Source organism: Carcharhinus amblyrhynchos, chromosome 10, assembly GCF_965287045.1.
Source record: "Carcharhinus amblyrhynchos chromosome 10, sCarAmb.v2.hapA, whole genome shotgun sequence".
Classification (NCBI taxonomy): Eukaryota; Metazoa; Chordata; class Chondrichthyes; order Carcharhiniformes; family Carcharhinidae; genus Carcharhinus; species Carcharhinus amblyrhynchos.
The window spans coordinates 63,342,392-63,358,888 of NC_137333.1; the positions used below are offsets into that span (position 1 = coordinate 63,342,392).

Sequence of the window (16,497 nt, forward strand, 5' to 3'; positions counted from 1 at the left end):
AATCATGACCTCAAAGTCTCCATAAATTCTTAGCATCCATCCTTCGAGATGATTTTTGATGACCGGATCCTGAATTTCCTAACTCACAAACCATAGTCAGTAAGGATAGGCAACACCTCCTCCTCCATGATCATCTCAACACCAGTGATCCACAAGGCTGTATTCTCTGCCCCCTGTTATATTCCTTATGACTGTGTGGCCAAATTCCCCTCCAACTTGATTTTCAAGTTCGCTGATGACACCACTGTAGTGGGTTGGATTTCAAACAATGACAAAACAGAGTACAGGAATGAGATAGAGAATCTGGTGAACTGGTGCAGCAACAATAATCTCTCCCTCAATGTCAATAAAATGAAGGAGATTGTCATTTGACTTCAGGAAGTGTAAAGGAGAACATGCCCCTGTCTACATCAACAGGATGAAGTAGTGAGCGTCAAGAGCTTCAAGATCACCAACTACTTGTCCTGGTCCCCCAGTGCCGACACTATAGCTAAGAAAGCTCACCAACGCCTCTACTTTCTCAGAAGACTAAGGAAATTTGATGTGTCAGGTACGACTGTCACCAACTTTTACAGGTGCACTGTAGAAAGCATTCTTTCTGCTGTATCACAGCTTAGTACGACTCTTCTTCTGCCCAAAACCACAAGGAACTACAAAAGGTCATGAATGTAGCCCAATCCATCACGTAAACCAGCCTCCCATCCATTGACTCTGTCTACATTTCCCACTGCTTTGGCCAAGTAGCCAGCATAATTAAGGACTTCACATACCCCGGACATTCACTCTTCCACCTTCTTCTGTCGGCGAAAAGATACAAAAGTCTGAGGTCACGTACCAACCGACTCAAGAGCAGCTTCTTCTCTGCTGCTGTCAGACTCTTGAATGGACTTACCTTGCATTAAGTTGATCTTTTTCTACACCTTAGCTATGACTGTAACACTACATTCTTTGCAAGCTTAGAGAAGGAAAGCTAGTGTGCAAGTAACAATGCTTTTCACTGTATGCTAATACATGTGACAATAATAAATCAAATCTGCCCCGAATAGTGTCATTTAGCATACTTCCAAACTCACAATATTCTGCAAGCTTTTAAGCACAGCCATAAACTGTGCAATTGACTCCCTTTCTTCTTGGTTTCTTTTATGGAATCAAAATCCTTCTGTAATCACCAAGGATTTTGGCAAAAAATGTGCTTGCAAAATATCTATGATCTGTTCATACATTTTAGTGCCTAGCTTCTCAGGTGCACCAAACTACAGAAGAGATTAACTGTTTTCATCCCTCCATCACGCTCAGGAAAGTGGGCATCTTAATATCTTCAGCTATTTTGCTTGCCTGTACAAAATAGTTAAAACACTCAGTATAGGAGACCCTATACTGGTCCATATTTTCATCAAAGCATCCAATGATACCGGAAGCTCCCACCAACTTTCTTACTAAAGGAGGGTTCCTATATGCACACTTTGCAATGTGTTTCCAGCAGTTACCTTGCTTTTTCTTTCACACAATGCAACCACATAGAATCCCTACAGTGTGGAAAGAGCTCATTTTGCCCATTTGGTCTGCACCAACTCTCCGAAAGAGCATCCCATCCAGGCCCTTCCCTCCACTCTATCCCCGTAGCTCCGTGCATTTACTGTGGCTAATCCTTCAGATACTAAGGAGCAAATTAACATAGCCAATCCACCTGACCTGCACATCTTGAGACCTGAGCTTCAGCCTCTTATTTAACACACACAGTCCTAATACTACCGGAACATACTGTTAGCTGCTCCAGGTCTGGAGCACATGTGAAAAGCTTCTTCTCTAACTTTTCTTTTCCTGACTTTTTCCTCTGTAAATTTGTCTTCCCTGGTGGCTAGTGTGTGCCATTCATTGTCCTCATCCTCAGTTTTTATGTTGTAGATTGGAGGATGAGGAGAGAGCTTGGAGGGTCAAAAACAATCGTGATATGTATATAGGTCCGTGTCTATTTCCTACGGTAGGAACATTTGGCATTTCTTCCGGTGAATACATTGATACAGCAGAACTCAGTAAACCAATAAGAATTAATACAAACACATAACGGACATCTTGTGGCGGGGTGGGCAGTGTCCCTGCTTCTGAGCCAGATGCTCTGTGTTCAATTCCCAGCCCAGGACTTGATGGCTAAGGAAGGTGAATATGGAATTTGGGCAACCAGCTTGAGTATCAATCTGCAACTCCTGCCAACATATGCTAATGGAAGGTGGTAGAAGTGGCTGAAATTCCTGATCAACCAGATGATGGAAAGAAAATTGGAGCCTCTACTATCCATTGCTCTGGACTGCAGTATGCATGTCAAAGTGCTGGTTGGCTCAATTGGCTGGATGGTTGGCATGGATCAGATTGGTGCCAGTAATGCAGGATTTGATCCTGCCTTGGCTGATTTTTTGATTATTGTCACACGTATTAGTATATAGTGATAAGTATTGTTTCTTCCGTGCTATACAGACAAAGCATACCATACATAGAGAAGGAAAGAAGAAAGTACAGAATGTAGTGTTACAGTCATAGCTAGAGTGTAGAGCAAGATCAACTCAATGCGAAGTAGGTCCATTCAAAAATCTGATAGCAGCAGGGAAGAAGCTGTTCTTGAGTCAGCTGGTACATGTCATCAGAATTTTGTATCATTTTCCCAAGGGGAGAAGGTGGAAGAGAGTATGTCCAGGGTGCATAGAGTCATAAATTAATTTTTGTTTCTGAGGCAACAAGAAGTGTAGATAGACTCAATGGATGGGAGCTGGTTTGCATGATGGACTGGGCTTCATTCACAACCCTTTGTAGTTTTTTGCAGTCTTGGACAGAGCAGGAGCCATCCAAAGCTGTGATACAACCAAAAAGAATGCTTTCAATGGTGTATCTGTAAAAATTGGAGACAGTTGTAGCAGACATGGCAAATTTCCTTAGCCTCCTGAGAAAGTAAAGGCATTGATGGGCTTTCTTAACTATAGCATCAACATGGAGGGACCAGGAGATGTTGTTGGTGATCTGGATATCTAAATATTTGAAGATCTCAACCATTTTCACCCCTGTTGATGTAGACAAGGGCATGTTCTCCACTATGCTTCCTAAAGTTGATAACAATCTCCTTTCCTCTGTTGACATTGAGGGAAAGATTATTGTTGTCGCATCAGTTCACCAGATCCTCTATCTCTTTCCTGTACACTCTTCACGGTTTGAGATTGGACCAACTGTGGTAGTGTCATCAGCATACTTGAAAATCAAATTGCAGGGAAATTTAACCATAAAGTGTAGGTGTATAAGGAGTATAGAAAGGGGTGAGAACACAGCCTGGTGGGGCACCAGTGTTGAGGATGATTGTGGAGGAGGTGTTGTTGCCTGTTCTTATTAATTGCAGTGTGTGGGTTAGGAAGTGTAAAACCCAGTCACAGAGGGAGGAGATGAGCCCCGGGCAACAGAGTTTGGAAATAGGTTTTGTAGGAAAAATGGTGTTGAAGGCTGAGCTGTAGTCAATAAATAGGAGGCTGGGTGTATCTAGTTATCTGGGTGTTTCAGGGTTGAGTGTAGAGCCGGGGACATGGCATCTGCTGTGGACCTGTTGTGGTGATAGGTGAACTGTAGTGGATCCAGGTAATCTGGGAGGCTGGTTGATCTTTGTCATGACTAATCTTTCAAAGCACTTCATAATGATGGATGTCAGAGCCACCTGAGTATAGTCGTTAAGGCACACTGCCTGGCTTTTATTTGGTATCGGGTGATAAAAGTCTTCTTGAAGCAGATAGAGTCCTCGGATTGGTGTCATGAGAGGTTTGAGATGTCTGTGAATACCTCTGCCATACAGGATTTGAGTGCTCTTCCAGGTACCTCATTTAGACTAGTCGCTTTCTGCGGGTTGACTTTCAAATTTGGGATCTGCTTCCTTGCCCTACCTCTGGTGAAGATCATGGTGCTGTGGGTCAGACCTGCCTTTGGTGGAGTAATTGTTACTTCCATGATAAAGTAAGAAAAATGGCTGGTCTGTTTTGTGCCTATTAGTATTTTCCTGTTTATTTCCCCTCAGGGTGGGTGTTATGAGTGGCTTAGAAACGGATTTCACTCTTACTTGATGTTTATCCATTATATAATTGCTGATACATAGTATCTGTGTTGTTTTATCTAGCCATTGATGACAGCATTCTGCACGCTGCATTTTCAGTTGAAAAATGAGTGTCGAAGTCGGAGGCGTAGTTGCAATCATCCTGTTCTATTTGGCAATCCTAGCCGTTGGAATATGGGCAGCCTGGAAAAATAAAGACAAAGCAAAGCATGGTGAATTACTTCAAAATGAGGTTATAATGATAGGACAAAGAGACATAGGTTTAACGCTCGGGATTTTTACTATGGCTGGTGAGCTTATTCATTTATATTTACTTTTACACTTCCCAAAGTTTAAAAGTGATATTCATGTTTTAAACATAATTGCAGTTGTGTGTGCCATGTTAGTTTTGTGAGAACTTTTCCCACTATCTTACTGTTATTTCTGACCAAGGTGAGGAACATCCATGCTGGGAAATGGAACACTTTCAATTTCAGGATTGGAGTATTGCCATTAGTCATTATGCATCAAGCATAAATGGTTTGAGGCACAGTAAACCTCCCTTTCCTCAGTTCTACGCAAATGACTCCCTGACTATCAATTATAACTGAGTCCACATCAACTGGGCATCAAAATGAAACCCCAAGCTCACTTTATAAATGATCGTTACAGTCAGCAAACAGGACAGACTTGCTCACTCTGGTGCTGAAATTAAATTCAATCCCAGAGACAGAAGGAATGTCTATTCCATTGCAATTCCTAACCCATCTAAAAATAATATAGTTATGTAACAATAAATATCTGCTGCCAAGTCCTTACACTCTCCATTATTACTCCTGATGGTGACTGCCCAATGAAAAGGGTCTCAGTGGTGCCAGTGGGAGCTGCTGAGGCAGGTTGGACTCTTGAGGCTGACTTTAAATGAAGGCACTCAGACTGGTATGTAAAAATTAGAAGTACACGAAAAGCAGAAACAGAATTTGTCTGCAGAACCATTGCAGCCTCTCTCCACTCCTTGGATTAAAGAGTGACTGGGTGCAGAGCCTGTTTCTGCTGTCAAATGGGTGCTTCACTGATGTGACAGCAGAAAAATAAGTTGGAAGGCTCATATTTTGTTCCCCACTACCCAAACAAATTACCCTGACCTTTGCATAGTGCATGTTAGAGGAGACTCCTTTTCTCCATCTCACCCAAATGGAAATGCTGGAAATCTCGAGGCAAGGTCAAGATGGTTTACACTCTGCATAGGTCCTTATATTTAACTATGTTAGGAATCAGTATTCCCCAAGTTTTAGTCACAGAATAATCAGATAATCTCCTTCATGTTGTCGAACAGATGGTCCAAATAAAAGGGTCCATGAAGAGTCTGCCTGCTGTCCATAAAGCCTGTGGCCACCACGTGACCAATAAATGTGGTTGAAACTACAAAATTTGAAAACGATGAGAGAAATCAAATGGGCCATCCTCATTCCTCTTGCACACAAACACACTCACTCCATTCACAAACAAAGGAAATAAGGTGCAAGAACGTGAGTTTGTGTGCACGCATGAGAGGATGGGAGTGTGTTTGTGTGTGTGTGTGTGTGAAGAGTGAGGGTGAGGATGTATGTGTGTGAGGAGTGATTGTGTTTATGGGTAAGGAGTGAAGATATGAGCACATATGTGAGTATGTGTGAAAAAATGAGTGTGTGTGTGAGGAGTGTGTGAGAGGAGTGAGTGTGTGTTAATGTGAGAGAGAGAGAGACATGTTTGTCAGAGTGTGTGTGTGTGTGTGTGTGTATCTGATATTAGAGTCAGCTTTCCAGCTTCATTCCTCCTGTTAAAAATGTGATGTACACACTTTTAATCAGATACATTTTTAATTATTACCAGATTAATATTTGCATAGACGTAGCTAGAAAAGACATGTTTACATTTCATTTCTGCGTTCACACTATTTTGTGGCAAAGAAGGGGTGTTGACCTAATGAAAATGTTTAGGATTCATAGAAACATAGAACATAGAACATTACAGCGCAGAACAGGCCCTTCGGCCCACGATGTTGCGCCGACCAATTAAGAAAAAAGCAATGACCCTCTAACCTAAACCAATCCCTTTCCATCCATAAACCTATCCATGGACCTCTTAAACGCCCCCAAACTAGGCGCATCTACAACTGCAGCAGGCAGGGCATTCCATACCCTTACCACCCTCTGGGTAAAGAACCTGCCTCTGACATCCGTCCTATAACTACTACCCCTTAATTTAAAGCTATGTCCCCTCTTGCTAGCTTTCTCCATCCGAGGAAAAAGGCTATCACTGTCCACCCTATCTAAACCTCTAATCATCTTGTATGTTTCAATAAGGTCTCCTCTTAGCCGCCTTCTTTCTAACGAAAACAACCTCAAATCCCTCAGTCTCTCCTCATAGGACCTTCCCTCCATACCAGGCAACATCCTGGTAAACCTCCTCTGCACCCTCCCCAATGCCTCCACATCCTTCCTATAAGGTGGGGACCAGGACTGCACACAATACTCCAAGTGCAGCTGCACCAGAGTTTTGTACAGTTGCAACATGACGTTGCGGCTCCTAAATTCAATCCCCCTACCAATGAACGCCAAGACACCGTATGCCTTCCTAACAACCTTATCGACTTGATTTCCAACTTTCAGGGATCTATGCACATATACACCTAGATCCCTCTGTTCATCAACACTATTCAGAGTCTTACCGTTAGCCCTATACTCTACACATCTGTTATTCCTGCCAAAGTGAATTACCTCACACTTTTCCGCATTAATCTCCATCTGACACCTCTCGGCCCAGCTCTGCAACTTGTCCAAGTCTCTCTGTAAACTATGATACCCCTCTTCACTATCTACCACTCCTCCGACTTTGGTGTCATCAGCAAATTTACTAGTCCATCCTTCTATACCCTCATCCAGATCATTTATAAAAATTATAAACAGCAGTGGCCCCAAAACAGATCCCTGAGGCACACCACTTGTAACCGAACTCCATGACGAATACTTTCCATCAACCACCACCCTCTGTCTTCTATCAGCTAGCCAATTCCTGATCCAATTAACTAAATCACCCTCAATCCCATACATCTGCATTTTCTGCAGAAGCCTTCCATGGTGAACCTTATCAAACGCCTTACTAAAGTCCACATATACCACGTCAACTGCTTTACCCCCATCCACCTCTTTGGTCACTTTTTCAAAAAACTCAATAAGGTTAGTAAGGCACGACCTACCCTTCACAAAACCGTGCTGACTATCTCCAATCAATTCATTACACTCTAAATAACTATAAATCCTATCCCTAATAATTTTTTCTAATACTTTGCCCACAACAGAAGTAAGACTCACCGGTCTATAATTCCCGGGCAAGTCTCTATTCCCCTTCTTAAACAATGGGACAACATTCACTATCCTCCAGTCTTCTGGCACTATACCTGTGACCAACAACGACCTGAAGATCAGAGCCAGAGGCTCTGCAATCGCCTCTCTTGCCTCCCAGGGAATCCTAGGGTAAATCCCTTCCGACCCAGGGGACTTATCTATTTTCAAACCCTCAAGAATATCTAGCACATCCTCCTTATCTACTGCAATACTATCCAGTTTACAACCCTGTAACCCAGTGTTCTCCACAACTACTTTTACATCTCCCTGTGTGAATACCGAAGAGAAATATTTGTTCAGTGCTTCTCCAATCTCTTCCGGTTCCACACATAACTTCCCACTGCTGTCTCTGACTGGCCCTAATTTTGCCCTAACCAATCTTCTATTCTTAACATATCTAAAGAAAGCCTTAGGATTCTCCTTAATCCTATCAGCCAAAGTCTTCTCATGTCCTCTTTTAGCTCTTCTTAACTCACTCTTCAACTCCCTCCTGGCTAATCTATAGCTTTCCAGTGCACTACCTGAGCCCTCAAGCCTCATCCTGACATAAGCCTCCTTTTTCCTTTTAACCAGCGAATCAACTTTTTTAGTGCACCACGATTCCCTTGCTCGACCATTTCCTCCTTGCCTGACAGGGACATACTTATCAAGGACTCGCAGTAGCTGCTCCTTGAATAAACTCCACATTTCAGATGTTCCCAGCCCCTGTAGTTTCCTAGTCCAACCTATGCTCCCTAATTCTCTCCTAATAGCCTCATAATTACCCTTCCCCCAGCTATAACTACTGCCCCGAGGTTCATGCCTATCCCTTTCCATCACTAAGGTGAACGTAACCGAATTGTGGTCACTATCACCAAAATGCTCACCAACTTCCAAGTCTAACACCTGGTCTGGCTCATTTCCCAGCACCAAATCCAATATAGCCTCACCTCTAGTTGGCCTATCTACATACTAAGTCAAAAAACCTTCCTGCACGCTTTGTGTAAAAACTGACTCCTCTAACGAGCTAGAGCTATAGCTATTCCAATCAATATTAGTAAAGTTAAAGTCTCCCAAAACAATTACCCTATTACTTTCTGTCCTGTCCAGGATCGTCTCTGCAATCCTTTCCTCTACCTCTCTAGAACTTTTAGGAGGTCTATAAAAGACTCCCAACAGGGTGACCTCTCCTCTCCTATTTCTAATCTCAGCCCTTACTACCTCAACAGACAAGTCCTCATCAAACTTCTTTTCTGTCACTGTGATACAGTCCTTGACTAATAATGCTACTCCTCCCCCACCTCGATGTTCTTGAGGTCACGAGGTGTTCAGCAGCTTGAAAAATTTTGAAATACTGATACATAGAGTATGTATATTGCATGTAGAAATGAACTGAAATAAATGACAGGTTTGGTTTCTAATCACCTTGTATCTGTCATGTAGCCACATGGGTTGGTGGTGCTTACATTAATGGCACAGCAGAGGCAGTCTATGTTGTTGGACAAGGATTTGCATGGACACAGGCGCCCATAGGATATGCATTAAGTCTTGTCATGGGTAAGGAAATATTGTTTTCTACAAATGCTTTGTAGTTTCTTCATTGACGTGAAAACATTAATTTGGAAGAAATATATAAATGCCTTGGTTCAAACAATACTTAGCTTTTACTTTTATGCTTAAGCTCTGTTACTCATTTCATCTTTTTTGCAAATGTGCAACGGTACAATTTTTCCTTCAACAAAAGGAAAATTAAATTAGCAAGAACAAGTAGATTATTTTAAATTACCTTATGCCACTCCTGTGTCTAGAACATTGATTTCTTTTACTTACTCAGGAATATTTTCCACTCCCACCTTCAGATGACTTTGTGGTGGGTGAGTAATAAATCTGGTATGCTGGAGAAAGTCAGTTTCCCAGCAGTTGGGAATTAGTTTGGAATTTTGTTCTGATTTTGATGGCTAGGTAATGTTTCCCACTGGTTAATGTCAGAAACCATATTTGCATACATTAGCATTTCACGAATGCTTATTAAAAGGCCAACTCGCCACAATGACATACTCCCTCCAAATTAAGATTCCCACTAGCAAATAATTAGAACAGTCTGTTTCCTGACTATCTAAGTGGATGCGCCTGGTAAAATTTACTGCAGCCATGACTTGGAAGTTAAAAGATAATCCTTTTGTAATAACTTCAATGAGACCCATGGGGTTGGAATCTTGAAGTAGAAGCACTAAAAGATGTCCTTGATTGAGGTCATAATTGCCTGCCACTGCTGCCTCATAGCGCCAGGGACGAGGGTTCGATTCTCGGTTTGGGGCAATGTCTGTGTGGACTCTGCACTTTCTCTCCATGTCTGCGTGAGTTTCCTCCGGGTGCTCTGGTTTCCTCCCACTGTCTGATAGATGTGCAGATTGGGTGGGTTAGCCATGAGAATCGTCAAAAAGATTGGTCATTATTATTTACCCAACCAGCAGCTTCATCTGTATATAAATATGGGAGTATCAGGTCTTCTAGCACTCTGGATTTTGATTGTGTATGTGAAGTGTGCTCAGAGTGGAGTAGAGTTTGCTGCCTTTCAAAAAAAAAGGAAACTGGTCAAGGGATACTGGTCTCTGAACAGCTAATTCACATTCCTTTAAGAGTGTTTCTGTGAGATATTGGGTGTCTACAGCTTGTACTGTTACTACCGTACAAGCTGCAGTTACCCAATATCTGGGTATAAGAAGCAAAAATGTCAGGGAGGGATGAGACAAGCCAATCTGATGGATGATGTGGAACATGAGAAGGGAGGGGGTAGACAGATGGAAAAAGTGCTGATGTAGATTAAGAGGAAACAGGGAGGTATTGTGTAACATGTGAGGTATGGTAGGGATCAGGTGGGGAGCATAAGAGTGGGGGAAAGACAGAGGCAAGATAAAGGGGAAACAAAAAAGAGGAAAGAGACTGAGGTAGGACAGGAGACAGTCAAAGATCAGAGTTGAGTAGTGAAAGGCTGCTCTGAGGCAAGACTGTCCAAGGAAGAGTCAGGCCACATTGTCTGCAGCATGTTGAACAGACTATCCTGGATTGAATAAAAGTTGTCAGGGGAATGCTGAAGATACTAGCTGGGGCCACATTAAGGGATATATTGAACAGCCTGCCCTGGGACTAAGATCATGCTGTCAGGGGCATATTAAAGAGACTGGCCTGGATTGAGGCCCCCGATTCATTCCTGGAACCATTCTTGTCAACCTCTTCTGCATTCTCTCCAAAAAATTCACATCCTTTCTATAGTGTAGCACCCAGGATTGCACTCACAATTTCAGCTGGGGCCTTGTATAAGTTCAACGTAATCTCCTTGCTCTTGTATTGAGTGTTGCTGGCTGGGCCCATCACTAACTGTACTTGATAGTCCATTCCAGAGAGCATTTTGAGTCAACCACATTGCTGTGGATTTGGTGTCACATGCAGACCAGACCATGTAAGGATGGCAGATTTCCTTCTCTAAAGGACATTTGTGAATCAGATGGCTTTTTAACAACAATTAATTTGGGCGTGTATGGGATGTCAGGGAGGGGTAATACCTTTGGTGGGGGAACATGTCACGTCCTTTCAGGGCAGTTTGTCCATCCTTTGTCCCCCCCCAGCACTCAGCTCTCGCCTGTGGCTCCCCGTAGCTGTTTGCATGCGACAGCGGCCACACCCCGGGCAACGGTCTCGACAAGCCCGCTAAACCAGGTAAGGGTAACTGACAGGTCTCAACCCTCAGTGAGATAGGGAGATGTCTATCCCAGCATATGAAGACAGAGTCCAAAGGATTGAGCAGAAGAGACCAATGGAAGGTCCAACGGTCAAGAAGGCGGCCTCTGCAAGTGTCATGCAACGCGAAGAGCAGGACAAGACACGGAAGACGTCCTGGTCATCCACTGCGCCTAGTCCCACCTCCAGCCATCTTGACTCTTGTCTTGCCGCTGGATCTAGATGGGAATTGGGAAGTGAGAGTGAGGCTGACGCTGTGCAACTCTCCCTCACTTTAATCCAAATCAAGCGCTAGTCTCGACACCATCATCATCATCATCAGTGTCCTGTTCAACCCTTGAAGTCCTGTGGCGATGGGCGAGTGATGAAGCAGCAAGTGTGGATACGCTGGGAGCTGTAGTCACGGACCTGTACGCAGGTGGCTCAGGTGTAATGGTCGTTTTCCGCTGACCGAAGCAGCAATGGAACTTGGCGTCTACCTGGGCAACTGAGCAGTCCGCTTCAGGAAAGCACTGCTCACCTCCATAGAATGAGGAAGGGGCTAGAAAAGGTGCTCTAAACATTGCCTGCTTCACTGCACCCTGGCCAGTTTACCGTGGCTGCCAGGGATCCCATTTAGCGGTGGAACACACAAAATAAAATACAAGGTAACACCGCTCACCATTGGCACTTGGAACGTGTGCATGCTTTTGGGCAACCCTACAGCAGACACTCCAGAGAGAAGAACAGCCTTAGTTGCCAGAGAGCTTGCAAGATACAACATTGGTATTGCAGCCCTGAGCGAAACTCATCTTGCCAAACCTGGCGCTGCCTCATCCACAAAGGCTGTCAAGCTCACAAAGCAAGGTGTACTGCTGAAGAACAACTTAAGCGCGAGCTGCGCAAGTCCAGAGCCGCCAGCGCAACAACTACAGTGTCTACACAAGTCTGTCCAATATGTGCCAGGACATTCTGCGCCCAAATTGGCCTGATCAGTCATTTTTTTTTTAAACTTTATTCCATTTCAGAGTCCCAACAAGTTGGGACATTCCCAATCCAAGCTGACAAGACAGGGCTCTCACCTCCTGTCTTGGGTTTGATCTACATGATCCAAGCTGATTGGAGTAGGTGTAGCTCCTCCTCCAAGGCTTGATCTTATTTGCATCTTAGCTAAAAGGCCAAGATTTCTCTAGGAAAACACTATAGAAATGATCCTTAAGAGTATAATCTTCCTGATCAGTCATCTTCAGACACATCGCAACCAGCCTCAAAATGACTAATGGTGTCGAGGTCCTCATCGATGATGATGGACGAACAACAACAACAATTATTTCATGATCATCATTAGACTTTTTAATTTTCAGTATCAGCCATGGTAAGATTCAAACCTGGATTCCTGGAGCATTGCTCTGGGTCTCTGAACTAGCAGTCCAGTGAAAATACCACTATGCTACTGCCTCCCTTAAAGAACTATGTGCTTTATTACCTCCTCTCCCCATCTGCCCTGGCACCTGTAATAATATATACACATGCACACCAGGTCCCTCGGCTCCTGCACCACTTCAAGAATTTTACCCCTTATTTTATCTGGTCCCTCTATGTTCTTCCTGCCAAAATGCATCACCTTACACTTCTCTGCAGTGAACTTCATCTACCTGCCCACTTCACTTGTCCATGTCCGATTGAAGTTCTACACTGTCCTCTTTAAGGTTTACAATACTTCCACATTTTGTTTCATCCACAAACTTTGAAGTTGTTCCCTACATACCAAGCTCATTAATATATATCAGGAAAAACAAAGGTCATTGTTATGATGGCCATAGGGAATCATCAGTGGATTTCCTTGTGGGCCTTATTGAATATGATCTCCCCTATTAGGCAAATGTAGGCTCCCTCAATAGGGAAGGAGAAGCATAGGGTTTAAAACCAACTGGCTCCAGTCAGACTGGCACTCTGTAGCCATTGAATGGTATTCAGGTCTCACTGTAAACAAAGAGTAATTGGTGATGGAAGACTGGCCTCAATACGATTATTACATCGGTGACGAAGAGTAAGACAAGTTTCTATTCTTCCCTCCAGACCATCCTTACTGCTGAGAAAAGTAATCCTCTGATAAGAAACATGTCTCTTTTTGGTAAACTTGAAATCTATGATGCAAGCATAGAAGACTGGGCCCAGTACACAAAATGCATGCAGACTCTAGAACAAGATGCCACTGTGGTGCATGTATCAGTGCTGGTGAAAGATGTAGGTGAACACAGTTGTCCATCTGATGTTTGGGCTGCCTCCTCATCTGAGGTGGCCTAGGGATTAAATCATCTGGAGGAAGATATCCTTTGCCTTATCTTGCTGGTACCTGGAATAGAGAGATCATTAATGATTAATTAGGCAGGCTCCTACGTCATGGATCACTCACTGTCATTGTCTGCATGTGTGTTCAATGTATACTGAATGCCCCTTCACTGGCTTGTTGGGGAAGGCAAGAAGTGATACCCAGGGCTAAAGGATATTAGCAATGAATATCCAATCTGACGGTAGTGTGTGACATTCCTGTAGGCTCTAATCCTTAGCCTGTTGCTGGTTGTGGTGGAAGAGTTAATCCAGACTGGTCTTTTAGGTTCAAACTGGTTTATTGTAAGATACTTCCTTGGTCTTACTAACCTACATGAAACACTCCCACAGTGTTCCAGCTGCCTCTATTTATAGGAGAATCAATGTCACGTGTTTAACTAGCAACTGTGATTACATAGATAGAGACTGCCTTACGAGAATGCAAGTTTCAAGTGTCCAGAAGTTTTACTTATCCTGATAGAGCGAAGGAGATAATCCATCCTTTCACAGCACTGCAACATGGTCCATTTTTGTTTTCCACAGATGCCAACCTTCCTGCTGACCTCATCCCAGGTTGATGTAGTCAGGAGGGTGGACCTCCAGCTCCAATCCATAGGAAACCTTTCCTGGCTAAAAGCAAATTATTGTGATGCTGGAATTTGAAAACCAACAGAGAAAATGCTGGAAAATCTCAATAGGTGTGGCAGCATCTGTAAGGAGAGAAAAGAGCTAATACTTCAAGTCTAGATGAACCTTTGTTCACTAAGCATCTCGCTAATGCATAATTAATAAGCTGAGAAGTGGAAGATCACATGTGTTCAGCCAACTTGCTAGCAGGAATCATACTAACTTTTTTGCATGCCATCACACTTACTTTCCAGAATGAAAATTCCACCCTAAGTTACCATCTGTAAGCAGACTTTCCTATACCAGGGGACACCTGGTCTCGGTGCTTTCATACGGCCCTGAGAATCCAGAGCTTTATGAAACATAAAACTTGCAAATTAACTTGACCAGCATATTGGGAAACTCATCCCACAGACTAGTCAAGCAACAGCCTTACTTAATCAAACCCATGTACCTTACAGACAGTATCCAGGACAACACCATTATCATCCCTGAACAGTAGAACCATTATTAGCTGAGCTGTTAAGTACTATAGAACAGACTCGGGGTGGGATTTTCTGGTCAAACTCACCCCAAAACTGGAAAATCCCACTTGAGGTCAATCCCACCCACTCCTGTGGCAGGTGAGACAGGAGAATTCTGGTATGGGTCTTTGGGAAGCAGTGAGTGAACAAACGAGAGAAAAGCTTATTTGACCTTATCTTCACAAATCTACTTGCTACAGATACATCTGTTCATGACAGAATCAGTAGGAGTGACTACTGCACAATCCTGTGGAGTGAAGTTCTGTCTTCACATTGAGGATACCCTCATCATATTGTGTAACACTTCCACTGTTCTAAATAGGGTAGATTTTGAAAAGATCTAGCAACTAATGGCGGAAGTGATAGTGGATGCCTTGGTGGTTATTTTCCAGACGTCGCTGGATTCCGGGGAAGTGCCAGATGATTGGAAAACGGCTAATGTTACGCCGTTGTTTAAGAAGGGTGCCAGGCAAAAGGCGGGGAATTATAGGCCGGTTAGTTTAACGTCTGTGGTAGGTAAAATGTTAGAATCTGTCATTAAGGAGGAAATTGTGAGGCATCTTGAAGGGAATTGCTTGATAGAGCAGACGCAGCACGGTTTCATTAAAGGGAAGTCGTGTCTGACAAATTTACTGGAGTTCTAATGAGGATGTGTCTAGGGCGGTGGATAGAGGAGAGCCGGTGAATGTGGTCTTTCTAGATTTTCAGAAGGCGTTTGACAAAGTACCTCACAAGAGGTTATTGCAGAAGGTCGAGGGACATGGAGTTGGGGGTAGGGTGTTAGTGTGGATAGAGGATTGGTTGTCAAATAGGAGGCAGAGAGTGGGGATCAATGGGTGCTATTCGGATTGGCGGATGGTGACTAGTGGAGTGCCCCAGGGGTCAGTGCTGGGGCCTCAGCTTTTTACCATTTATATAGATGATCTGGAGGAGGGAACCGAGTGTATGGTGTCGAAATTTGCTGATGACACCAAGATTGGAGGAACGGCAAATTGTGCGGAGGGTGTGGAGAGTCTGCAGAAGGATCTAGATAGGCTGGGCGAATGGGCCAGGAAATGGCAAATGGAATTTAATGTTGGCAAGTGTGAGGTGGTCCACTTTGGTAGGAATAATGGTAGGAAGGACTATTACTTACGGGGCGAAAAACTGCAGCAGGCGACGGTGCAGAGGGACCTCGGGGTCCTTGTGCATGAGTCGCAAAAACCCAGCTTGCAGGTGCAGCAGGTGGTCAGGAAGGCGAATGGGATGCTGGCCTTCATAGCGAGGGGGATTGAATATAAAAGTAGGGAGGTCTTGCTGCAGCTGTATAGGGCATTGGTGAGGCCGCAGCTGGAGTACTGTGTGCAGTTTTGGGCGCCGCACCTGCGCAAAGATATTTTGGCCTTGGAGGGAGTGCAGAGGAGGTTTACTAGGCTGATACCGGAGTTGAGGGGGTTGAGCTATGAGGAGAGGCTGAATAAACTAGGCTTGTACTCGTTAGAGTTTAGAAGAATGAGGGGAGATCTCATTGAGACGTATAAGATGATGAATGGGATGGATAGGATAGAGGTGGAGAGACTCTTCCCGCTCAAAAAAGACAGTAGGACTAGGGGGCACAGCCTCAAGGTAAAGGGGGGGCGGTTTAGAATGGATTTGAGGAGGAACTTCTTCACTCAAAGGGTGGTGAATCTCTGGAATTCTCTGCCCGTTGAAGTGGTGGAGGCTACCTCGCTAAATATTTTTAAGACGCGGGTTGATGGGTTTTTGATAAGAGAGGGGATTAAGGGTTATGGGGAGAGGGCGGGAAGGTGGAACTGAGCCGCGACAGATCAGCCATGATCTTATTGAATGGCGGGGCAGGCTTGAAGGGCTAGATGGCCTACTCCTGCTCCTATTT

The 16,497-nt window shown here is 43.9% G+C and overlaps 1 protein-coding gene and 1 pseudogene across 1 annotated transcript in view; one reads left to right on the plus strand and one right to left on the minus strand.

Moving 5' to 3' along the window:
- The first annotated feature begins 4,184 nt into the window (after positions 1–4,184).
- The window catches only part of LOC145349296 (high-affinity choline transporter 1-like), a 111,048-nt gene continuing 98,735 nt past the window's right edge, over positions 4,185–16,497 (plus strand). The window contains exons 1-2 of the mRNA XM_080197802.1: positions 4,185–4,368; positions 8,866–8,979. Of these exons, the coding sequence (XP_080053928.1) occupies positions 4,185–4,368; positions 8,866–8,979 (298 nt within the window). The remainder of the gene's footprint in view (positions 4,369–8,865; positions 8,980–16,497) is intronic.
- LOC145349568 (small nucleolar RNA U3) lies at positions 12,220–12,370 on the minus strand (annotated as a pseudogene).